The sequence below is a fragment of the Delphinus delphis genome, chromosome 1, assembly GCF_949987515.2.
Source record: "Delphinus delphis chromosome 1, mDelDel1.2, whole genome shotgun sequence".
In the NCBI taxonomy this organism is placed as follows: domain Eukaryota; kingdom Metazoa; phylum Chordata; class Mammalia; order Artiodactyla; family Delphinidae; genus Delphinus; species Delphinus delphis.
The window spans coordinates 111568721-111585209 of record NC_082683.1 but is presented as its reverse complement, the minus strand read 5'-3'; the positions used below and the strand labels follow the sequence as shown (position 1 = coordinate 111585209).

At 59.6% G+C, this 16489-nt stretch overlaps 2 protein-coding genes across 12 annotated transcripts; both read right to left on the bottom strand.

Moving 5' to 3' along the window:
* Nucleotides 1–633: 633 nt before the first annotated feature.
* On the bottom strand, nt 634–4784 carry EFNA4 (ephrin A4). Of its 3 annotated transcripts, none has more exons than XM_060031023.1 (4): nt 4609–4784; nt 2205–2500; nt 1735–1803; nt 634–1349 (listed from the first exon to the last, which is right to left on the bottom strand). In XM_060031023.1, the coding sequence occupies exons 1-4, from the start codon at nt 4719–4721 to the stop codon at nt 1213–1215; spliced, it is 615 nt and encodes a 204-aa protein (XP_059887006.1). In that variant the 5' UTR covers nt 4722–4784; the 3' UTR covers nt 634–1212. The 3 variants fall into 3 exon arrangements, with proteins under 3 accessions (XP_059887006.1, XP_059887014.1, XP_059887024.1); XM_060031031.1 differs by having other exon boundaries at nt 1735–1800; XM_060031041.2 differs by lacking the exon at nt 4609–4784 and adding an exon at nt 2609–2654.
* A 1114-nt stretch (nt 4785–5898) lies between these two features.
* Nucleotides 5899–16192, bottom strand: ADAM15 (ADAM metallopeptidase domain 15). 9 transcript variants are annotated; one of them, XM_060030946.1, is made up of 23 exons: nt 16008–16190; nt 14717–14823; nt 14003–14079; nt 13521–13599; nt 13268–13344; nt 12983–13175; nt 12140–12205; nt 11989–12057; nt 11742–11911; nt 11506–11590; nt 10903–11051; nt 10644–10818; nt 10304–10396; nt 9870–10174; nt 9587–9782; nt 9243–9320; nt 8718–8790; nt 8374–8512; nt 7899–7968; nt 7184–7258; nt 6562–6773; nt 6311–6435; nt 5899–6221 (listed from the first exon to the last, which is right to left on the bottom strand). In XM_060030946.1, the coding sequence occupies exons 1-23, from the start codon at nt 16084–16086 to the stop codon at nt 6169–6171; spliced, it is 2745 nt and encodes a 914-aa protein (XP_059886929.1). In that variant the 5' UTR covers nt 16087–16190; the 3' UTR covers nt 5899–6168. The 9 variants fall into 9 exon arrangements, 6 of the variants coding, with proteins under 6 accessions (XP_059886929.1, XP_059886939.1, XP_059886946.1 ...); XM_060030956.1 differs by having other exon boundaries at nt 6702–6773; nt 16008–16189; XM_060030963.1 differs by having other exon boundaries at nt 6702–6773; nt 7184–7255; nt 16008–16189.
* Nucleotides 16193–16489: the final 297 nt, after the last annotated feature.

Sequence of the window (16489 nt, the reverse complement as noted above, 5' to 3'; positions counted from 1 at the left end):
GTTCAGAAAGAGGACCCCGGTTAGTCTTGGGGTGGATCATAGCCTTGCCACCTCTGCCTGCCTGAGGTGGAAGAGACAGAGTGAGGCTGAGAGCAAAGGGGGCCCTCCCTCCTCGGCCCCACCTCCTCCTCCTTATAAAAGCGAAGAACAAAGAGGCCGCTGGGGAAGGAGGCTTTGATCTGACCCCACCTTCCCAGTTCTAGGCCAGGCACCGCCCAGACTGCCCTTGGGGCGGGGGAGGGACGCCCAGCTCTCAGGGACCCAGGCATTCTGAAACCCAGGTGCTGTCTTTCTACTACTCCTTGCTTTTGCCCCAAGGCCCTGCTTGGTGCTACCACAGCTTCCGCAGCGCCCCAAGTGGGTGGGCTACCAGGAGCACCTGTCCCCTCCCCAGCACAGGAAGCCAGCTAGGGAGGTGGTGGAGGGTGCCAAGCTCCACAGCTGCTGCTGGCATCCACCCCACACTGCCCAGAGGGTGCCTACTGAAGCCTGGCATGGATGGTCTGGGCACAGCTGGCAGGGAGGTCAGGCCAAGCCAAGCTGAGAGCAGAGGCTGCAGGGAGTCCCCGTCCCCCTCCCCCCCCCACCGCCCCCGCCGTGTCAGGGAAGGAGCCAGAGGGCAGTAGGTTGGGGAAAGCAACAAAAAGATGGGTGGTTTATTGAAGGCTTGGTCCAGACACTTATAAAAATACAAATTGGCATGAAATTCGACCTCATGGCAAGTCCGTCTTCACAGAAGACAAGTGGGTGACCCCCCGGGGAGGAAAGGTGCTGCCCCAGGGAAGAGGCCCACAGGGCACTGGGCACAGATGGCAAGCCTGGGCTTCCTGCTTTACCTGGTCCAGCAATCACCTGTCCCCAGGTCTTCGGCCTTGGCCCCCAGCAGGCTCAAGGATCCGATCCCATCAAATCCCAGTCTTCCTGGGGGATGGGATGAGAATATCAAAGCAGCTGACAGAGACCCTATGTTTGTCTTGCCTCTGTTCCAGGGTGCCCAGGGCTGTCTGCAGCTCCCCTGCAGCTCCTCTTCAGCCTGTGATGAGGAGGCCGGCACCTGGAAGGGTCACCCCAGACCCTCTGGCCTCCCCCATCACTATTCCATCTTGTCTGTCTGTCTTGGCCCTCCCAGCTCAGGTAGGGGGCAAGGGCCCTCCTCCGGGGAGTCCTGGGAGGGCTCTGGTTCCTGGGGCTGGCAGGAAGGGTCCGCTTGGCTCAGAGGACTCTCAGGAGACGCAGAATTGGGAGCAGCAGCAGCAGCAAGAGACAGAGGGGGCTGGGAGTGGCCCCCCGTTGCCACCCTGACGTGCCACTCTCTCCAGGGCTCCCAACAGGATGGGCTGACTCAGGCTCTGTGAGGGGGAGGGGGTAGCACTGATGGGTCCTCCTGCTTCAGCAGCCTCCTTCCTGCTCTCCCCATTACCTGTTCACTCCCACCCCTTTCTAAGGGGTCTCCCGAACTGGCCAATCCCTTCCCATAATCACCTCATCATCTCTAAGCCCCAACTTCCAAGTCTCCTCCCAGTTGCCATTAGAGACCACCAGTTCAGCTAAGGCTTGGACAGCCTTGCCCCTGGAGATGCCATTCCCTTTGTGTAGGGGAGGCTCCCACAGGCTAAATGGGGGGGGAAGAGGTTCCTCAGAGTTTGATGCTCCCAGATTCTTCCCACTCCTCCCCTCATTCCTGAAGGCCCCACACTAGCCAGAAGGGTTGCTCCCCTGCCCCAACCCACTCACTGTCCTCCTTGCAGCAGACAGACACCTGGAGCCTCAAGCACTGGCCAGGACTCTCCGGAGTTGGCACTGCTGGGTGGTGGGAAATCGGGATGAAGAAGTTAGCACAGGCTAGTTTGCATGCCTCAGACTGCGTTTCAAACCCTCCCAGCTTCTCTTCTCTCCAGTTCCCTGGAAAGCTTTTCCTTATTTTGGGGTCCCATCTAGGGGCCCATCTGTGACCCTACTCATGTCCTCTTTCCTGGCTCCTCTTCCTTTCCCCTCCTCTCTATTGGTTCACTCTAGATGTCCCCCTACTCGGTCCTGGACTCAGGCCCCCTGTCCGCTCCCCCCTCCTAGGCCTAGCCTTCCTTCCCAGTCCTCTCATTCCCCCACCCCTCAGGATCTCTGCCTTGACTGCTAGCAATGGCAGGTAGCCCCATTCCCCTCCCCACCTTCCCCAGGAGGCAGCCAGTGTGCCCATCTTCACTCACAGATGTAGTAGTAGGTCTCTCCAGGCAAGAATTCGAAGCCAAGGGAGAAGGGCGTGAAGCGCTGAATCTTCTCTGAGAATCGAACAGGGCCAAAGGGAGAGAAAGGCAGGGAGCACTCCCAGCGCTTGAAGGCACCCGGCCCCTCGGCCCGGCAGGCCTCATAGCCTGGCCAGTCCACCATGTATAACGCAAATGTCTCAGGGCCCTCAGGGGGCCCTGGACCCTCATAGTGTGGGCAGAAGATGTCTAGGTAATCCTTGAGGCCCAGCTCCACCACGGCGTCTCCTCGAAGCAGCCTGCAGGCATAAGGTAGGTGAGGGCGGAGGGGCTCATGGCACGGCACACCTGCGGCACGAGGGTCAGAGATACCCCTTCCCAATGGTCCCCGCCAGCCAATTCCTCACCTGCTGGGGAGGGAGCAGCTTAGGAAGGCCTGAGTTCTCCAGACTGACACCTCTTGAGAGACAGAGTGCAAGAAAAGGATGAAGTAACCGATTCACAGGTTCAGAGAGGTTAAGGGACTGCAGTGCCTACAACCACATGGCCCAAATGTGAGAAGGCCACTCACCACAGCCTAGCTTTTGGGTGGGAGCTGCCACCCACCTATCTAGCCCTAGTGCCCAAGACAGGGCCTGGTGTAGCACCTGTGCTTGATAAATGTTAGGTGGATGGCTGCTGTGAAGAAGCTGGGGCACAGAGGCAAGGGGCACAGATCTGGGCCCACAGAGCAGTCACAGACTAGAGATGGAGCCTGGGAACAGTATCCTCATTAACAGGTGCATAAAGAGGAAGGCTTGCCTTTTAAGACCTCAATTCAATGCTGAAAAGAATGCCATAGTAAAAAAAAAAAAAATGAGAGGGTGGATGGTGGGAACCTCCCCTTTTTTTTTTTTTGGCCAGAACAATCAAGTGTCATACGAAGAGGGGGGCCCCCTCCACATATCCCCCAATCTTTGGCCTCCTCAGGACTCCCTTCCACCTGCCTGGGGGAGCCAGTACAGGTGGGAAAACCTGGGGACATGCTGTCCCTCTCCAGCATCAAACAGAGCATGAATCACTCCCTCTCCCCCCCCCCCCCCCGCATCCCCACCATACACAGAGTCCAACTTGACTTATGAAAGGCCCCCAACTGTCTCTCTATGGGTGGTCTTAAGATCACCTGCATCTGGAGTTCTGATTAGAAATGCAGATTCCTGGGCTCAGCTCAGACCTACTGGGACACAAGCTGGGCCTTTGTACATTTTGTTCCACGGCATCCCCAGTGCCTGGAAAAGTGTCTTGCACAAGGACAGCGCTCCACAAATATTTGTGGATTGAATGAATGAGCCAGAAACCTCAGGCTTAGGGGCTAGCAACCTGCATTTTTAACAAAACCTCCAAGTGATGCAGAAGCACCGGTCTAGAACAGAGAGTGAGGAATTCAGAGCTGGAGGACAACAATAGCTCTTATCACACAGCATTGGTATTGTAATGACCTGTCGCGAAGCTTGCTGGCCCAGGGGTTCTTTGGGCTCCCAGAGGGCAGAGCCTAGGTCTTATCTCTAACCCCCAGCACCCTAGCACAGATCCCGGCACAGAGTACACACTTAATAAATGTGAGTGAACAAACGGCGTCACAGATTGTCTTAAGTGAAAATCAGAAAGAAAAACAGATGGAGAAAGCAGAGGGAGGCAGGGAGAATTGGGGAGGAGGATGGAAACAGGAAAAAATATCGACGTTCAAAGGCAGGCAGCTCAGGAGAGAGAAATAAATAATAGTTTATATCTGTGCAGCCTGCACCTCTTTCACACACATGACCTCTGTTAGTCCGCCTGACTTCCCAGGGTACTAGGCGTTATTAGCCCATTTTACAGATGAGATAACTGAGGTTAGGGAGGTCAAACGACTTGCCTAAAGGTGATTCAGCTAGAAGGGCAGGGCCGAGACTGCACAGAAATAGGACTAATAATGACGAGATGAAAGCAGAGTTACAGAATGAGATCAGGAGAAAGAGTAGCACCAAAGGGAAGGCCAAGAGAGCAGGGGAGTAACCTTCTTTCACAAGAGTAAAGCCCCCCCCCCCCCCCCCCCCCGCCTCAAGTCCGCCGGCCCCAGCTCGGGCCGTTGGGAGGCTGGGGATCACCAAGAGAGAAGCGAGAGGGGCGGGGCTCGGAGTGCAGGCTCCGAGACCCCACCGACTGCCTTCGGGGCTGGGGTCCCCCTCTCGGCCCCCAGCGCGTGCGGGCAGGGGTGGGGGACCCCGGGCACGCCTCGCCCCTCCCTCCTCCCCCGCCGGCTCAAACAAAGGAGCCCCGGCGCGCGGCCGGGTCTAGGCGGCGCCGCGCACAGTGCGAGTGTCGGGCGCGCGCCCGGCCCGGGAGCGCGCAGGCCCGGCTCGGAGCCCGCAGGTTTCAGCCCTGCTACCTGGGGTTACTGGAGTTCCAGTAGACCTCGTGGCGGAGGCCACAGCCCCCTCGCAGAGGGGAGCTGAGGAGCGCGGCCCAGAGGACAGTCCGCAGCAGGGGCTGCAGCCGCATCGCCCCCGGGGTCTGGTCTGCTCTGGCCCGGGCGGGCCCGGCCCGTCCCGCTTCGCAGTCGCGCCGAGAAAGGTACAAAGTGCGGGGGGGGTGGGGGGGACTTGCGGGGAGGGGGGTGGGGTGCTGAGACTCACAGACCACGCCCCTGGATAACTTTCCACCAATGTGGGCGCGTCTCCGCCTCTTCATTCAAAGCCAACTCTTGTTAACCTTCTGTGCGCTGTAGCGCGCGCGCCAGCTTAGGCAAGGTCTTGCTGAGGCTAGACCGCGTTTCAAGGGGGCGGCGAGGAGGGACGTATTCCACTGTCTAGGAGTTGTTTTAGGGAGGTCGTGTCTTTCGTGTCTGTATTGGTACAGGGTAGAAAGCCTTATTAAATCTTTGGAAGATTTAAATATGGGCCCACGCCTTTTGCCCAGAAAGAGGCAAGTGAGGCACGGGAGAGGATCCACGAATTTGTCCAGCCATCTTAGGCACCATTGCTCCTTTTTCTTTGCACATCTAGGGATATAGCGAGGGGAAGGGACAAATCACCTCCTGGGACCACCCCCTCACCCCAACCCCCCTTTACAGAACCTCAGATGGCGAGCTCGATGTCCACCTTGGGGTTGGGCCCTGTCCCTTTCCGCCCCATACCTTCGTTCTGGGCGAACGAAGGCCATAGTCTCAAAGACGAAGTAATGAGGTGGTTGCGGCCCATACAAAGCACTTCTGTTCCCGAACCCTCAGGTGGGGTGGGGGAGGGGAGAAGCAGGTGCGCGGCCTTGGAATCGTGGGAGCCGCCGCCGCGCCCCGCCCCGGCTCCGGGGCTCTGAGAACGCCAGCCAGTTCCGTTTTTCCCAGCCGCTGGTCAGAGGGTGGGGACAGCGAGTCCAACAGCTTGGCCGGTTTGTCGATGGTCGCCGCCAAGGGGCCGCGCAGCGTTGGGGGCGAGAACTTGGCTACTGGGGGTGGCAGAGGGCGTACAGCGCCCTTTGTGGTACTGGATTGTGCAGAAGGTCATCCCAGACTGGGCAGAAACAAGCCGCGTGCATCCCAGGGACACCCTCTGACCCAACCTGGGGCTCTCGCCCTCCCTATCCTGTCTTCATCTGAGGAGCAGCGTCTCCTGGCGGCCAGATCTGGAATCGCGACAGGGGAGACGCTCCTTCCCTAAGCAGACAAACTTCGAGGCACGCTCCCAAGACCTCACTTTTATTGCAGTTCTGCAGAGACAGGCTGTGCGCACCTCCCTCAGCTCCGTCCAGCTCCCAGACACTCCCCAACCCCAAGATGCCACTGCGTGGGCGGGTCCCCAGGGTGCTGCTCGACAGCAAGTGGAGGTGCCCGGTGTCAGTGTTTTAAGACTCCTGTTCCGTAGTGTCCAGGCCCCAGCTCCTTCGGTCACCGCAGGGGACTCCAGGGGTCTGCCTGTTGAAGTCCTAAGTCCAGGTTGGAGGCAGCGGAACCTCAGGAGAGGTCAGAGGTAGAGCGAGGACACTGCTGGGGGCGGCGGCGCAGGCCTGGGGTGTGGGAGGCCGAGAAAAAAGGTCAGAGGTCCCCCCAGACCACTCGCCCCACGAGCCCATCCTCAGCGCCCCTCCTCCCCTACCTGGAGGGTACCACTGGGGGCGGGATTCCAGCTCCAGAGTCAGGCAGGTCAGCCGAAGGGTGCTGGCCCGGAGGGTCAGTAGGCAGTGGTTTTCTCGGGGGTGGAGGCTTGGTGGGCCCCTGAGACTGAGAGAGAGAAGGCAGGAGGCCAGCTTGGGAGGGGGTATCATGTTGCCCACCTCCCACACACTGGTGCTGGGGAACACCAGCTTGAGGGGCGGCACCAGAGGACACCTTTGTCTGCAAACAAACCTGTCACCATTAAAGATGCCACTGGGGTATGTGCCCTTAGTCACAGGGGGCATCTTACTACCAGCACCACTGCCAAGGCTACCAGCACCACAGCCCTGGGTGGGGGGAGAGGCTGTGCCCTTCTCTCCCCCCACTGTTACCTTCGGGTACCTCACCACCGGGTCAGCGGGCAGAGGGCGGGTGGGGGGATTGGGTCGGTCAGCCAGCTCAGCCTGAACAGAGAGAGGGGCAGTGACTGTGAGAGAACAGCCAGGAGCAGTGGGCATGCAGTGGGCCTCCCGAGGGGTTCAGGTCAACATGCAAAGTCAGCCAGGGGGCAGGAGAGAACGGGGGCATGCGCAATGGGGCTTGAGTGCATGCCAGTAGATGCCTTAGGGGAGAAAGGTGTGGGTCACCTGTGGTGTCCCTGGCAGACTGCAGTCCCACCACTGACCACCAGATGGTGGTAGAAACCAAGGCAGGAGGCTCACCCTTTGCTACTTCTGGGGAGTGTCTGAAGGCTGAGGGGCACCCTGGTCCCCTAGTGAAAAGCGCCACTGGCAGGGAACAGGGGGGAGAACTGCAGTTGGGCACCAAGCCTCCCACCTGCCCTGGGCCAGGGTAGGGGCTGGCCCAGATTTACCTGGAGTCTCTTGGGCACAGGGTCAGGAGGCAGCGGCCTGGAGGGAGGGGCCGGGAAGCCAAGAGCACTAGCCTGCTGAAAGAGCAGGAGGAGCGGACAGGCAGAGTGGGGGCGGGGGGGGGGAGAGGGAGCGGAGAGACAGATGTGGGCAGAGAGGTGTTAGTGCTCAGGGATGGGCAGCCAGGGCCCCGGGGAGCAGTGGGGCTGTGCATGCGGTTATTCAGTTTCATGCAGAGGGGGTGACAAGTGGTGGAGTGGGCGTGCAGACCACCTCCACATTACACACTTCTGGCATCAGATCCAGAGGGCTCAGGGCAGGGGCACTCACCAGCCCTTCTACACATGGCAACCAGGGCCTCATCAGGTCCTGGCACACTGAAGGCCACTCTGAGCACCACCCCCTCATGCCCTCCAGGGGACATCACTGCTGGGAGCACAGGTAGACCCACCTTTCAAAGCCACTGGCTAGGCCAGCGCAAAGAGCACAGCACTCCCTCCTCTAGGTGACTGCCCCTCCCCAGTCCAGGCTGGACCCTGCTTCTCAGCCTGCAGCCAGGGGACGGGAGGGGAGGGCTGGCCCTGACTCCTCTGACTGACTCTTGGGCAATGCAAGTCTTTCTCTGAGTCTAGAGCCTTCAATACCCGCCCCCCACCAGGGCCCAAGCTGGATGCCTGGCCAGGACTGGGCCCTCTCTCCTCTGGCATGCAGACTTACCTTGGCACCTGGCATCAGCAGAGCCCTCTGCGGGGGTCCTGGGCGTTCGGGGGGACCAGACTGGGCTGCCCTGAACATGGAGAAAGGCAAGGAGAGAGAGGGCCCACCCTCAGACCCTGTTTTCCACCCATTTGCAGCCTTTGAGTGGGGTTAACCCTTTGTGGCCCCTTGGAGCACAGTGTAGGCCAAATCAGAAGTGGGAAGGGGAAGCTCATCAGCCTGAGGGAGGGCCCCACTTCAGCACTGGGGCTCCTGGAGAGAAATGATCCTAGCACCCCAGCTTCCCCACTTGGGTCTACATGTGAGGTGAAGGGTTACGGGGCACCTGTAGGGAAGGGAGATGTGTGTGGGGTGTGGTCTGGGGGGCTTGGGTTCAGAATCAGGTGTCAGGGGCTGCCCAAGGGCGGGGGTGGGGCTCCAGAGCTGTTGTCCTTAACAGAGATGTGGAGAAAGCTAGTAGTGGGGAGGCTGGTACCTGTATTGGCAGCTGGGTCCCTTAAGCTGGCAGAGTCTCTGGCGCAGGCGGGCACGGTGCCAGTAGCTGGCACCAAGCAGCACCAGGACCAGCAACAACAGGAGGCTGAGGGGCAGCCCTGTGGTCAGGGAGCTGGTTGCTGTGGGTGAAGGCAGGTTTGAAGGTGGGCAGGGCTAAGAACTCTACACCCAGGAAGAGGTGGGGGGGCAGGGAGGTCAGGTGATCAGAGAAGGTGAAGGGGTCAGGGGTCACACAGAGTCAGGGAATCAGCAGCGAAGGGGTCAGAAAAAGAGGGGCAGTGAAGGATGCCGTCTCAGCTGCCCCTGTCCCCCACCTCATGCTACCTCTGATGTGGGTGGTGCAGTCTGGGGGCGCCCAACCCTCCTCACAGTGGCAGCGTCTGTTGCTGTCGCAGACCTAGGAGGTACAGGTTGAACAGTGAGGAGCTGTGCCCTCTGGGGCCGTGTTTCCCTGTCCCCAGCTTTTCAAGATCTCAGATGTCCGCAACTGGAAGGCGTGCTGAGAATGATAGTGTGGAGGGCGCCAGCGTTCTGGAGAGAGAGACTCTTTATCTGGGCCAGAGAAAATTAGATTGAACTCACATTGTGAGTGCCTTCTATCTGCCAGGCACTGTGCTAGAAGCTTCCATACTCATCTCATGTGCCCCCAGGAAGTGGGTACTATTATTATGCCCGTTAGTTAGAGGAGGAAGCTGAGCTCAGAGAGGTTAACAACCTGCCCTGGATCCAACAGTTAAGATGTGGTAGAGCACGGATTAGAACCCAGGTGTGTCTGTTTCCAAAGCCCACCATTCTTTTCCTTCCCAGAGGCTCCCTGCTCCCCTTTCATCTCCCCCCATGCCAACTCACCCCATGCCCGTGGCATTTGCTTTGACATTCCTGTGTTCCCAGGATCTCCACCGGTTGGCATTGATGGTCGATGCACACCTGCCCGATGGCGAGAGAAGAGCAAAGATCACCTTCTCAGGAGCTTTACTGGCACTGGGAGGCCAACACAAACGAAGCCCACCCCGCTTTTACAGATGGGGAAACCAAGGCTCAGAGGGTAACGGGACTCTGCTCCATCTGAAGTGAGAATCTGAACTCCCCCCGGAGCCTGCATCTTCTTCACCGGTGGCTAGTGAGGCCTGGGCGCTGCCTGCAGCAGTCCAGATATCCCTCCCCACCTGGTGCTGCCCGCCTAGGCTGCTCACCAGGCCGGGGCCACAGGCTGTGCCAGGCAGAGTCATCAGGGGCTGGGCCACGTCGTTGCCCAGGTCCAGGTGTACCCAGCTGCAGTTCAGCTGGGTCCCGTTGGCTTCCAGCATCTCCCAGTGAAGATCCCGGGCTGAGCCCAGCAGAGGCTGGGCCCTCCCTCCCTGGCACTGGAGCTGCCCACAAATGGCATCTCTGGGGTTAGGGAGGAGGTGTAGGGTCAGTGGGGGCGAAGCCAAGACTCCCACAAACCCAGAGGAGGAGCCAGGTTCCCTCACTTACCTAGGGGCACAGGACACATAGCTGCCATCAGGGCTGCGCCCACAGCTCCCAAAGGCGTCCCCCCGAGTGTTGGCAGTAAGGAGGCAAAGTGGCGCGGCGGGCTGGGCCCCAGGCCCCCAGAGAGCCTGGCACTGCTGGGCATAGGAGGTACAGCGTCCTTGCATGCACACAGCCTGTCCACCAGCACACGGCTCACCGTCCCCCAGGCTGACATCAGGGGGGCACTGGGAGCTGTCTCCTGGGCAGAACTCGGGCAAGTCGCAGTCACCTCTGGTAGAGCGGCACTGCCAGCCGGCCGGGCGCAGCTGTGGAGGGTGGGTAAGCATCAATGTGGGTGCTGGGCAAATCCAGCCAGGCCCTGGGAGTCAGAATGACCTTTTCCACACTGGCCCCTGGCAGGTGGGCTCTGGGCAGCCAGTCCAGTCTGTGCCCACCTGGCAATTTTGACAACAGAGTCCATCGGACGCGCACTGTGCCCCTGGCCTCAGCTGGCAGGTGAAGTAATCACAGCAAGGATCAGTGCAGTCCTATGGGCAAGGGCACAGAGGGGCCGAGCGTCAGAGCAGGCTGGGCCTGAGAGCATGCCCTAACCCCCTCCCAGAGCCTGAACCCAAAAGGATGCACACAGCAAATGAAGACCAGAGCCCAACAATCTATGTGCAGTCCCCGCAGACAGGGAGGTGGGGAGAGGGGTTCCTGAGGCTTGGAGACGGCTCATGAGCCAGGGTGAGGGCACAGAAGTGAGTGGGGCAAGGCTCTGGGTGAGGGGCTCACATCTGGGAAGCCACAGTCACACTGCTCGCCGGGCTCCACCAACATATTTCCGCAGACACTGGCCATAGAGGGCAGACCGGAGAGCCGTTCAAAGAGGCAGCTGCCCATTCCACCCAGGAGGGCTTTTTCCAGGGCCTGTCGGCTGCAGTTGCTGAAGTTCAGGCCTGGCAGGAAGCTGGCGATGGCGGCAAGGAAGGTTGGGGCTGCGGACGGCTCCCTGCCCCCTGCCCCCTGCCCTCTCCATCCTGCAGTTACTCACTCTGTCGAGGCCTCCATGATGCAGCTCTTGGCTGGGGCTGGACCTGGACAGGGGCAGCTATTCCCAGGTGAGTCATGGCCCAGGCCTAGGCTGTGGCCCAACTCGTGGGCTATTGAGGAGGCGACTCCCAGGATGCTTGTGGAGTGGTCCTGTCATTGGGGAGGGGATACCCCAGGTCCAGCACCAGCCTGACTGCTCCTCTTCTCTCCTCATCTGACCTCTTGGGCACTGAGCAAGCACCGCCTCCCTCCTTAAGTGCTTCTAAAGTAGGAGAAGAGCCCAGGCCTGGGTGGCAGGAAACCCGGGTTCTAGCTCACCTCTGTTACCCCTCTCTAGCTATATGGCCCTGGGCGAGCACCTTTGTTCTTTGGGCCTCAGCTACGTCCTCCGCCCCCAAGAAATGGGAAGAGCTCATAGGTGAAGACACGAATGGGCGGGCCACAGGCGGAGGGTATCCTGACAGCAGAGGCCACGTCATGCACCCCGGCCCTCTATACCCTCAGCTTTGGGGTTGGTAACTTTGCTGGGGGTTTCAGTGAATACATGGTACCACATTTGGGAGGAGCTGAACGGGAATGGGGAGGAGACGTGGAACTAGCTCACCATGTTCACACCTCCTGAGAATTCAGGAGAACAGATGGAGTTCTGAATGGCCATGCCCACCATGGGCCCAGAGAATGAAGTGGCACTGCGGGATTGAGAGGGCGAAGGTTAGGGCCCAAAGCCAAGGTTGCCAGAGCTTCAGGGCCTCAGGTAGGGAGCTGGGATGTGAAATTTGCCAGGCCGGGGCAGGGCCGGAGCAGAGCTGGGCCCCGCTGGCTGAGCCTGGTGGGTCTTACGTCACCAGCTGGGCACTGTCGTGGGGCAACCGAGGCAGCAGGTCTGTCCGGCGCCAGCGGAGGAAGCTGTCTAGTGTGAGACCTGGGTCCTGGCTTATCTCTATCAGGTCACGCTGGGTCCAGGCCTCCAGGCCCACGAGCGCCACCCGGACATTCAGAGGCCTGAAGAACTGAAAGAGAAGTGGGGCTCAGGAGAGGAGTTCCCATGGTCGGGGGCCATAAGGATGCTGCTGGGTCCCATACTCACTGTGTCCAGGAGGAGGGCCACTTCCAGGGTGCGGTTCAGCAGGCTCTGGAAGTCCCGGTACCTCTGGACCTGTGGGTCAAGAGAGGTGACCGTGAAAGGCAGCAGGGCAGGCAGAGGTCGGGGGAGGACTTGCAGGGGTCAGCAGGCTCACCTCGGAATGGTCAACCACAATCACCAGCTCAACAATCTTGGTCTCTGTCACCACGTCCCGCCTCCACTGTGGACAAGAGGAAGGCGCATCAGGCACACCCACCACACCCCACCAGCAGCCGCGTAGGGCTGACCAGGCTGTGTCCACAACCACTCTGTGTGGTCAGACAAGAGAGTGAAGAGCCCATTTTACAGAGAACCTGAGAGGCCAGGGACTTGCCCAAGATAGACAAAGAAGAGGTTTAGAAGCTGAGAGTAGGGCCCTGCTCTTCTGGCTTCAAATTCAGTGCTTTTTCCCAATTAAAAAAAAATAACAGCCAACACCATCAAATACTTAACGTATGCCAGGCAGAGTTCTAAGCATTTACATATATATATGTATGTATATAGATTTATTTAATCTTCACAGTAATCCTATAAGGTAAGTAGTTTTATTATCCCCATTGAGTAAATTAGGAAATTGAATGCTTATTGCTTTATGATCAGTAACTATGTATTTGCTATACCCCAGTGAGAGCTCTCTGCATTTGGATCATAAGACAGATGAGGAGTTTGAGTCAAGTACCTGCATCCAAACCCTGGATATACCACTGATTAGTTGAATGGCCTTGGCCAAGTCACTTAACCTCTCTGAGCCACTTTTCTCACTAAAACAGAGCTACAGATAGCACCTACCTCCCAGGGTTGCTGGGATCAGTAAAGGAGATAATGTTCACAAAGTGCCCGGTACTGGGAAGTTGCTCCATTAGCAGGAGCAGTTGTTACTGTGAACAAATAGCTCTGAGGGCCCGGGGGCCAGCCCTGGGGACAACAGAAGCCCAGCCCTCCTGCCATTCATCCTCACCCGGAGAAGGTGACGCTGTCCCAGGGGGTGCTCTGGTGGAGCCTGAGTGGGCACAGATGCAGGCCAGCTCAGGGCACAAGTGTGGCCTGCCAGGAGGAGGTCTTGGAGCCGGGAGATAACAGGGGGACCCTGGAGGTCCCCAGGTCCCAGCTCCAGGGAGTAGCTTCTCTCTGGGGACAGGATCACCAAGCCCCTAGGCAAAGATGCAGGAAGTCAGAAAACTTTTCAGCTCCATGCCTCGTTTACGCTCACTCTCTCCACCTTCGTGGAATTGACCCCTTGTACCTGAGCCCGGAGCAGGTGCAGACAGAGACCCAGGAGTCGGCGTGGCCCTGCACTTTTCCATGGTAGCAGCAGTTCTCCTACAGCAGAGAAACATGAGTGCCAACTGGAAGACCAGGCCAAGGTTTGAGCCCAGGAGGCTAGCCTGTGGGTGAGGATAGGCAGTGTCCTCCCATTCTCCAGGGACGGCACCTTCCAGTCGCCCCTCTCCTTCTTCCCTCGGGCCAGAAACAGGGCACAAGATGACCTGACTCACCAGAGTGTGTCCCTCACTGACCACCCGGGTGCCATCAGGCTGGTACCACACCAGGGTTGGATGGCCTGAGACTAGCTCCCTGTGGAATGAAGAAGAAGGAGGGCAGTGCTCCCAGGGTGGTGCAGTCACAGCCTGAGACCTGGAGGTGGTAGAGGGGTGGCTGGGGGCTGGGCAATCCCTGCAAGCTTCCTGCTTCCCCTGGAGACGGCAGAGTATGGCGGTTGGGCCACAAACGCTGTCAGGCTATCTGGGTTCCAATCTAGTTTTCACCACCCACTAGCTGTGTGACCTTGGGAGAGTTATTTAACCTCTCTGTGCCTTGACTTCTTCATCTATGAGGCCGATAATAATACATCATAGTATCTACCTTATAGAGTTGTTATGAGGATTTAATGAGTTCAAGCTCTTAGTACCTGGTACATCGTGGATGCTATATAAGTTGTTAGCCATGTTATTGTTAATGTTACCACTATCATTATTACCTATTCTGTAGCAGCTCCAGGATATGACTCTCACCATCCAACTCCAATTTGATCCGCAAAGCCTCAGGCAGACTGGTCTGTGGGCACCAGAGGGCATGTCACCTCCCTGGCCCTGTCTGAAACTCCTATCTTCTCTAACCAGAAAACCTCAGGCCCTTAGGAGAGTACCAATGATTAGATCATTGGTGGGGGGATCCTGAGGGAGGGGCCAGGAAGCCCTGCCTGGCCTGGGGTATTGTTCTGGGGGGTTGTGTGGGGAGGTCAAGGAAGGTATCCGAGCCGCCCCTTCTCGGCTTCCTGCCCAGAGAGGAAGCATCATGGAGGACCCAGTGCAGGCCCCAGCCCTTCCTCTGACTCAGCTTTAGAATTGGGAGGGGAGGGTGTTTGGTGAGGCCCTGACCCTCTCCAAGTCTCCCCACTGAAAAAGCTGACAACATGAGACCAAGAAAGCAAGTTTGGCCTCAGAATTTCCCAGTGGAGATGGAAGGGTTGGGTGGGGCTGAGGCAGACAGATGTGTGTGCAGTGGGGAGAGCGAGATAAGTGAAGCCAGGTGCTGGGGTGCGGAGGGAGAGGCAGCCAGACCTGGGATGGCCATGCTACAGTGACGTCCATTCACCCACTCCTCAGCCAGTCTTTGCCTGGAGACACCTGATTATTCAGGGTGGTGGGTGGTGCGGGTGTATTTCTTTATTCGAGGGGAGAGAGAGGCTCACCTGAAGTACCTCTGCTAGGCTGAGCGTGAGGTTGTCCTGAAGGATCTGGGGCTCCGAAGACCCATTCAGGGCCCTCTCTGGCCTTGCCTGCTTCTCCTCAGTGCCACCTGCAGGGTTCCCAGGACACCCCAAGAGAGTGCTGAGAGAATCAGCACCACGGCTGGGGGTGGCTGGTGCCCTCTGACCCACCTGGCTCCCAGCACATCAAGGCCCTTCTCTGCTTGCAGGACCCTTGCATTGCATGCTGGGACTTAAAGAATACTAGAGGGAGGGGGCGGGGGCTTCTCTCCAATTTTTCCCTTTCATCCCACCAACCCATCCACAAGTCCCCAAAGAAAGAAGTTCAGTTTGCCCAGTCTGTGGCCCCCCCTGTCCCCCTCAGGCCCATCCCAGGTTCTCACAGGGACCCTCCGCCTGTTCCTACCCGCTCCCAACCACCTCCGCCCAGGAACGCCCCCTCTCAGGACTGGGCGAAGACTTGTGGCCCTGTGCCCACTCACCCTCCCTTTCCTCACATCAGAGATGCCGGGAACGCCCATTTCTGGGTGAACATTGCAAACACCCCCTCCCTAAATACCCCTCATGCCCAGTTAGGCACACCCGCTCCCCACAGCCTCCGCTTCCTCCCGGAGTCCGCCCCCCATCCCCACAATGGCCCTCTCTCCTCCGGACACTCCACCCCCGCCTGCCCTCTCGGCCCCCAGCCCAAGACAGCAGCGGGAAGTGAAAGTTCCAAGGAGGAGTTGGTGTCCCAGCCTCTTTCCTGGCCAATTCTCCCCACTCCTGGCTCCTCCCGGGCCCCCTCCCGTTCAGCCAGCTTTCTGGTGGCATCAGCACCAGGGTGAGGGGTGCCTGGCCGCGCAGGTCTGGGATGGCGGCCAGGAAGTATCCTCTTCGCCAAACCCTAGGAGACGTGCCTACTCGGCGCCCTGGCACCGGGTGGAACGGTCAGCTAGGCCCCAGAGGAGCGAAGACATCAGTCCTGGGGAGCAGAGACCCTCTACCGCGATCCTGAGGGGGCGCTGGGCCAGGCCCTGCGGTGCCTGGTCCCGGAGCCTGAAAGTGTCCGCGGGGACTGCGCAGAGGATGACAGAGTAGGGGGCGCCGGCATCCCTCCTCCTTCCCTTCCCACTCCATCGCCCAGTCTCTGGGCCCTCGGCCCAGGACAGCCGACCAGGGCGGGCTGCACTCTGGTTGGGGTCTCCGGCCGACCCCAGGACCCCAGTGCTTCCCGACTTCCCTGCGCGTCCTCCCAGTCCGCCCCCCGGCCCACTGCTGACAGGGTACTCACCTATATCTGGGAGCGGCCGGGAGGGCAGAGGGCTGCCCGCCCCCAGGAGCCCCAGGGCCCAGAGCAGCGCCAGCCGCATGGCAGCGGCGCCCGGGGTCGGGCGAGGGCAGCAGGTGCTGGGCGGAGTGCCGAGGAGCCGCGGCTGCTGGGTCTGCTTCGCTCACCTAGCGGCTCGGCGCAGCCACCAGGCCCCGCCCCGCCCCCTCCCACCCCCCAGAGCCAGGCTCCGCCCTCGGAAGGCCCCGCCCCCACAGCGCGCCGGGTCCCAAAGAGGCGTGGACCTAGCCCATGACTCCGACTCCCGCACGGCCAGCGCTGGTCTGCACAGCGGCTTCCCGGCTACTGTGCAAAATAGGAGCCGAGGCCCGGTCCGACCGCCTTGGGAGCCGCGCCTCCACCCGGCCCTGGGTCCCGACGCCTTTCTAGCAGCTTCACTGCCCTCTGGCCTCAAGTCAGCCGCCCCGCTCTGTCGGATCAGGCGG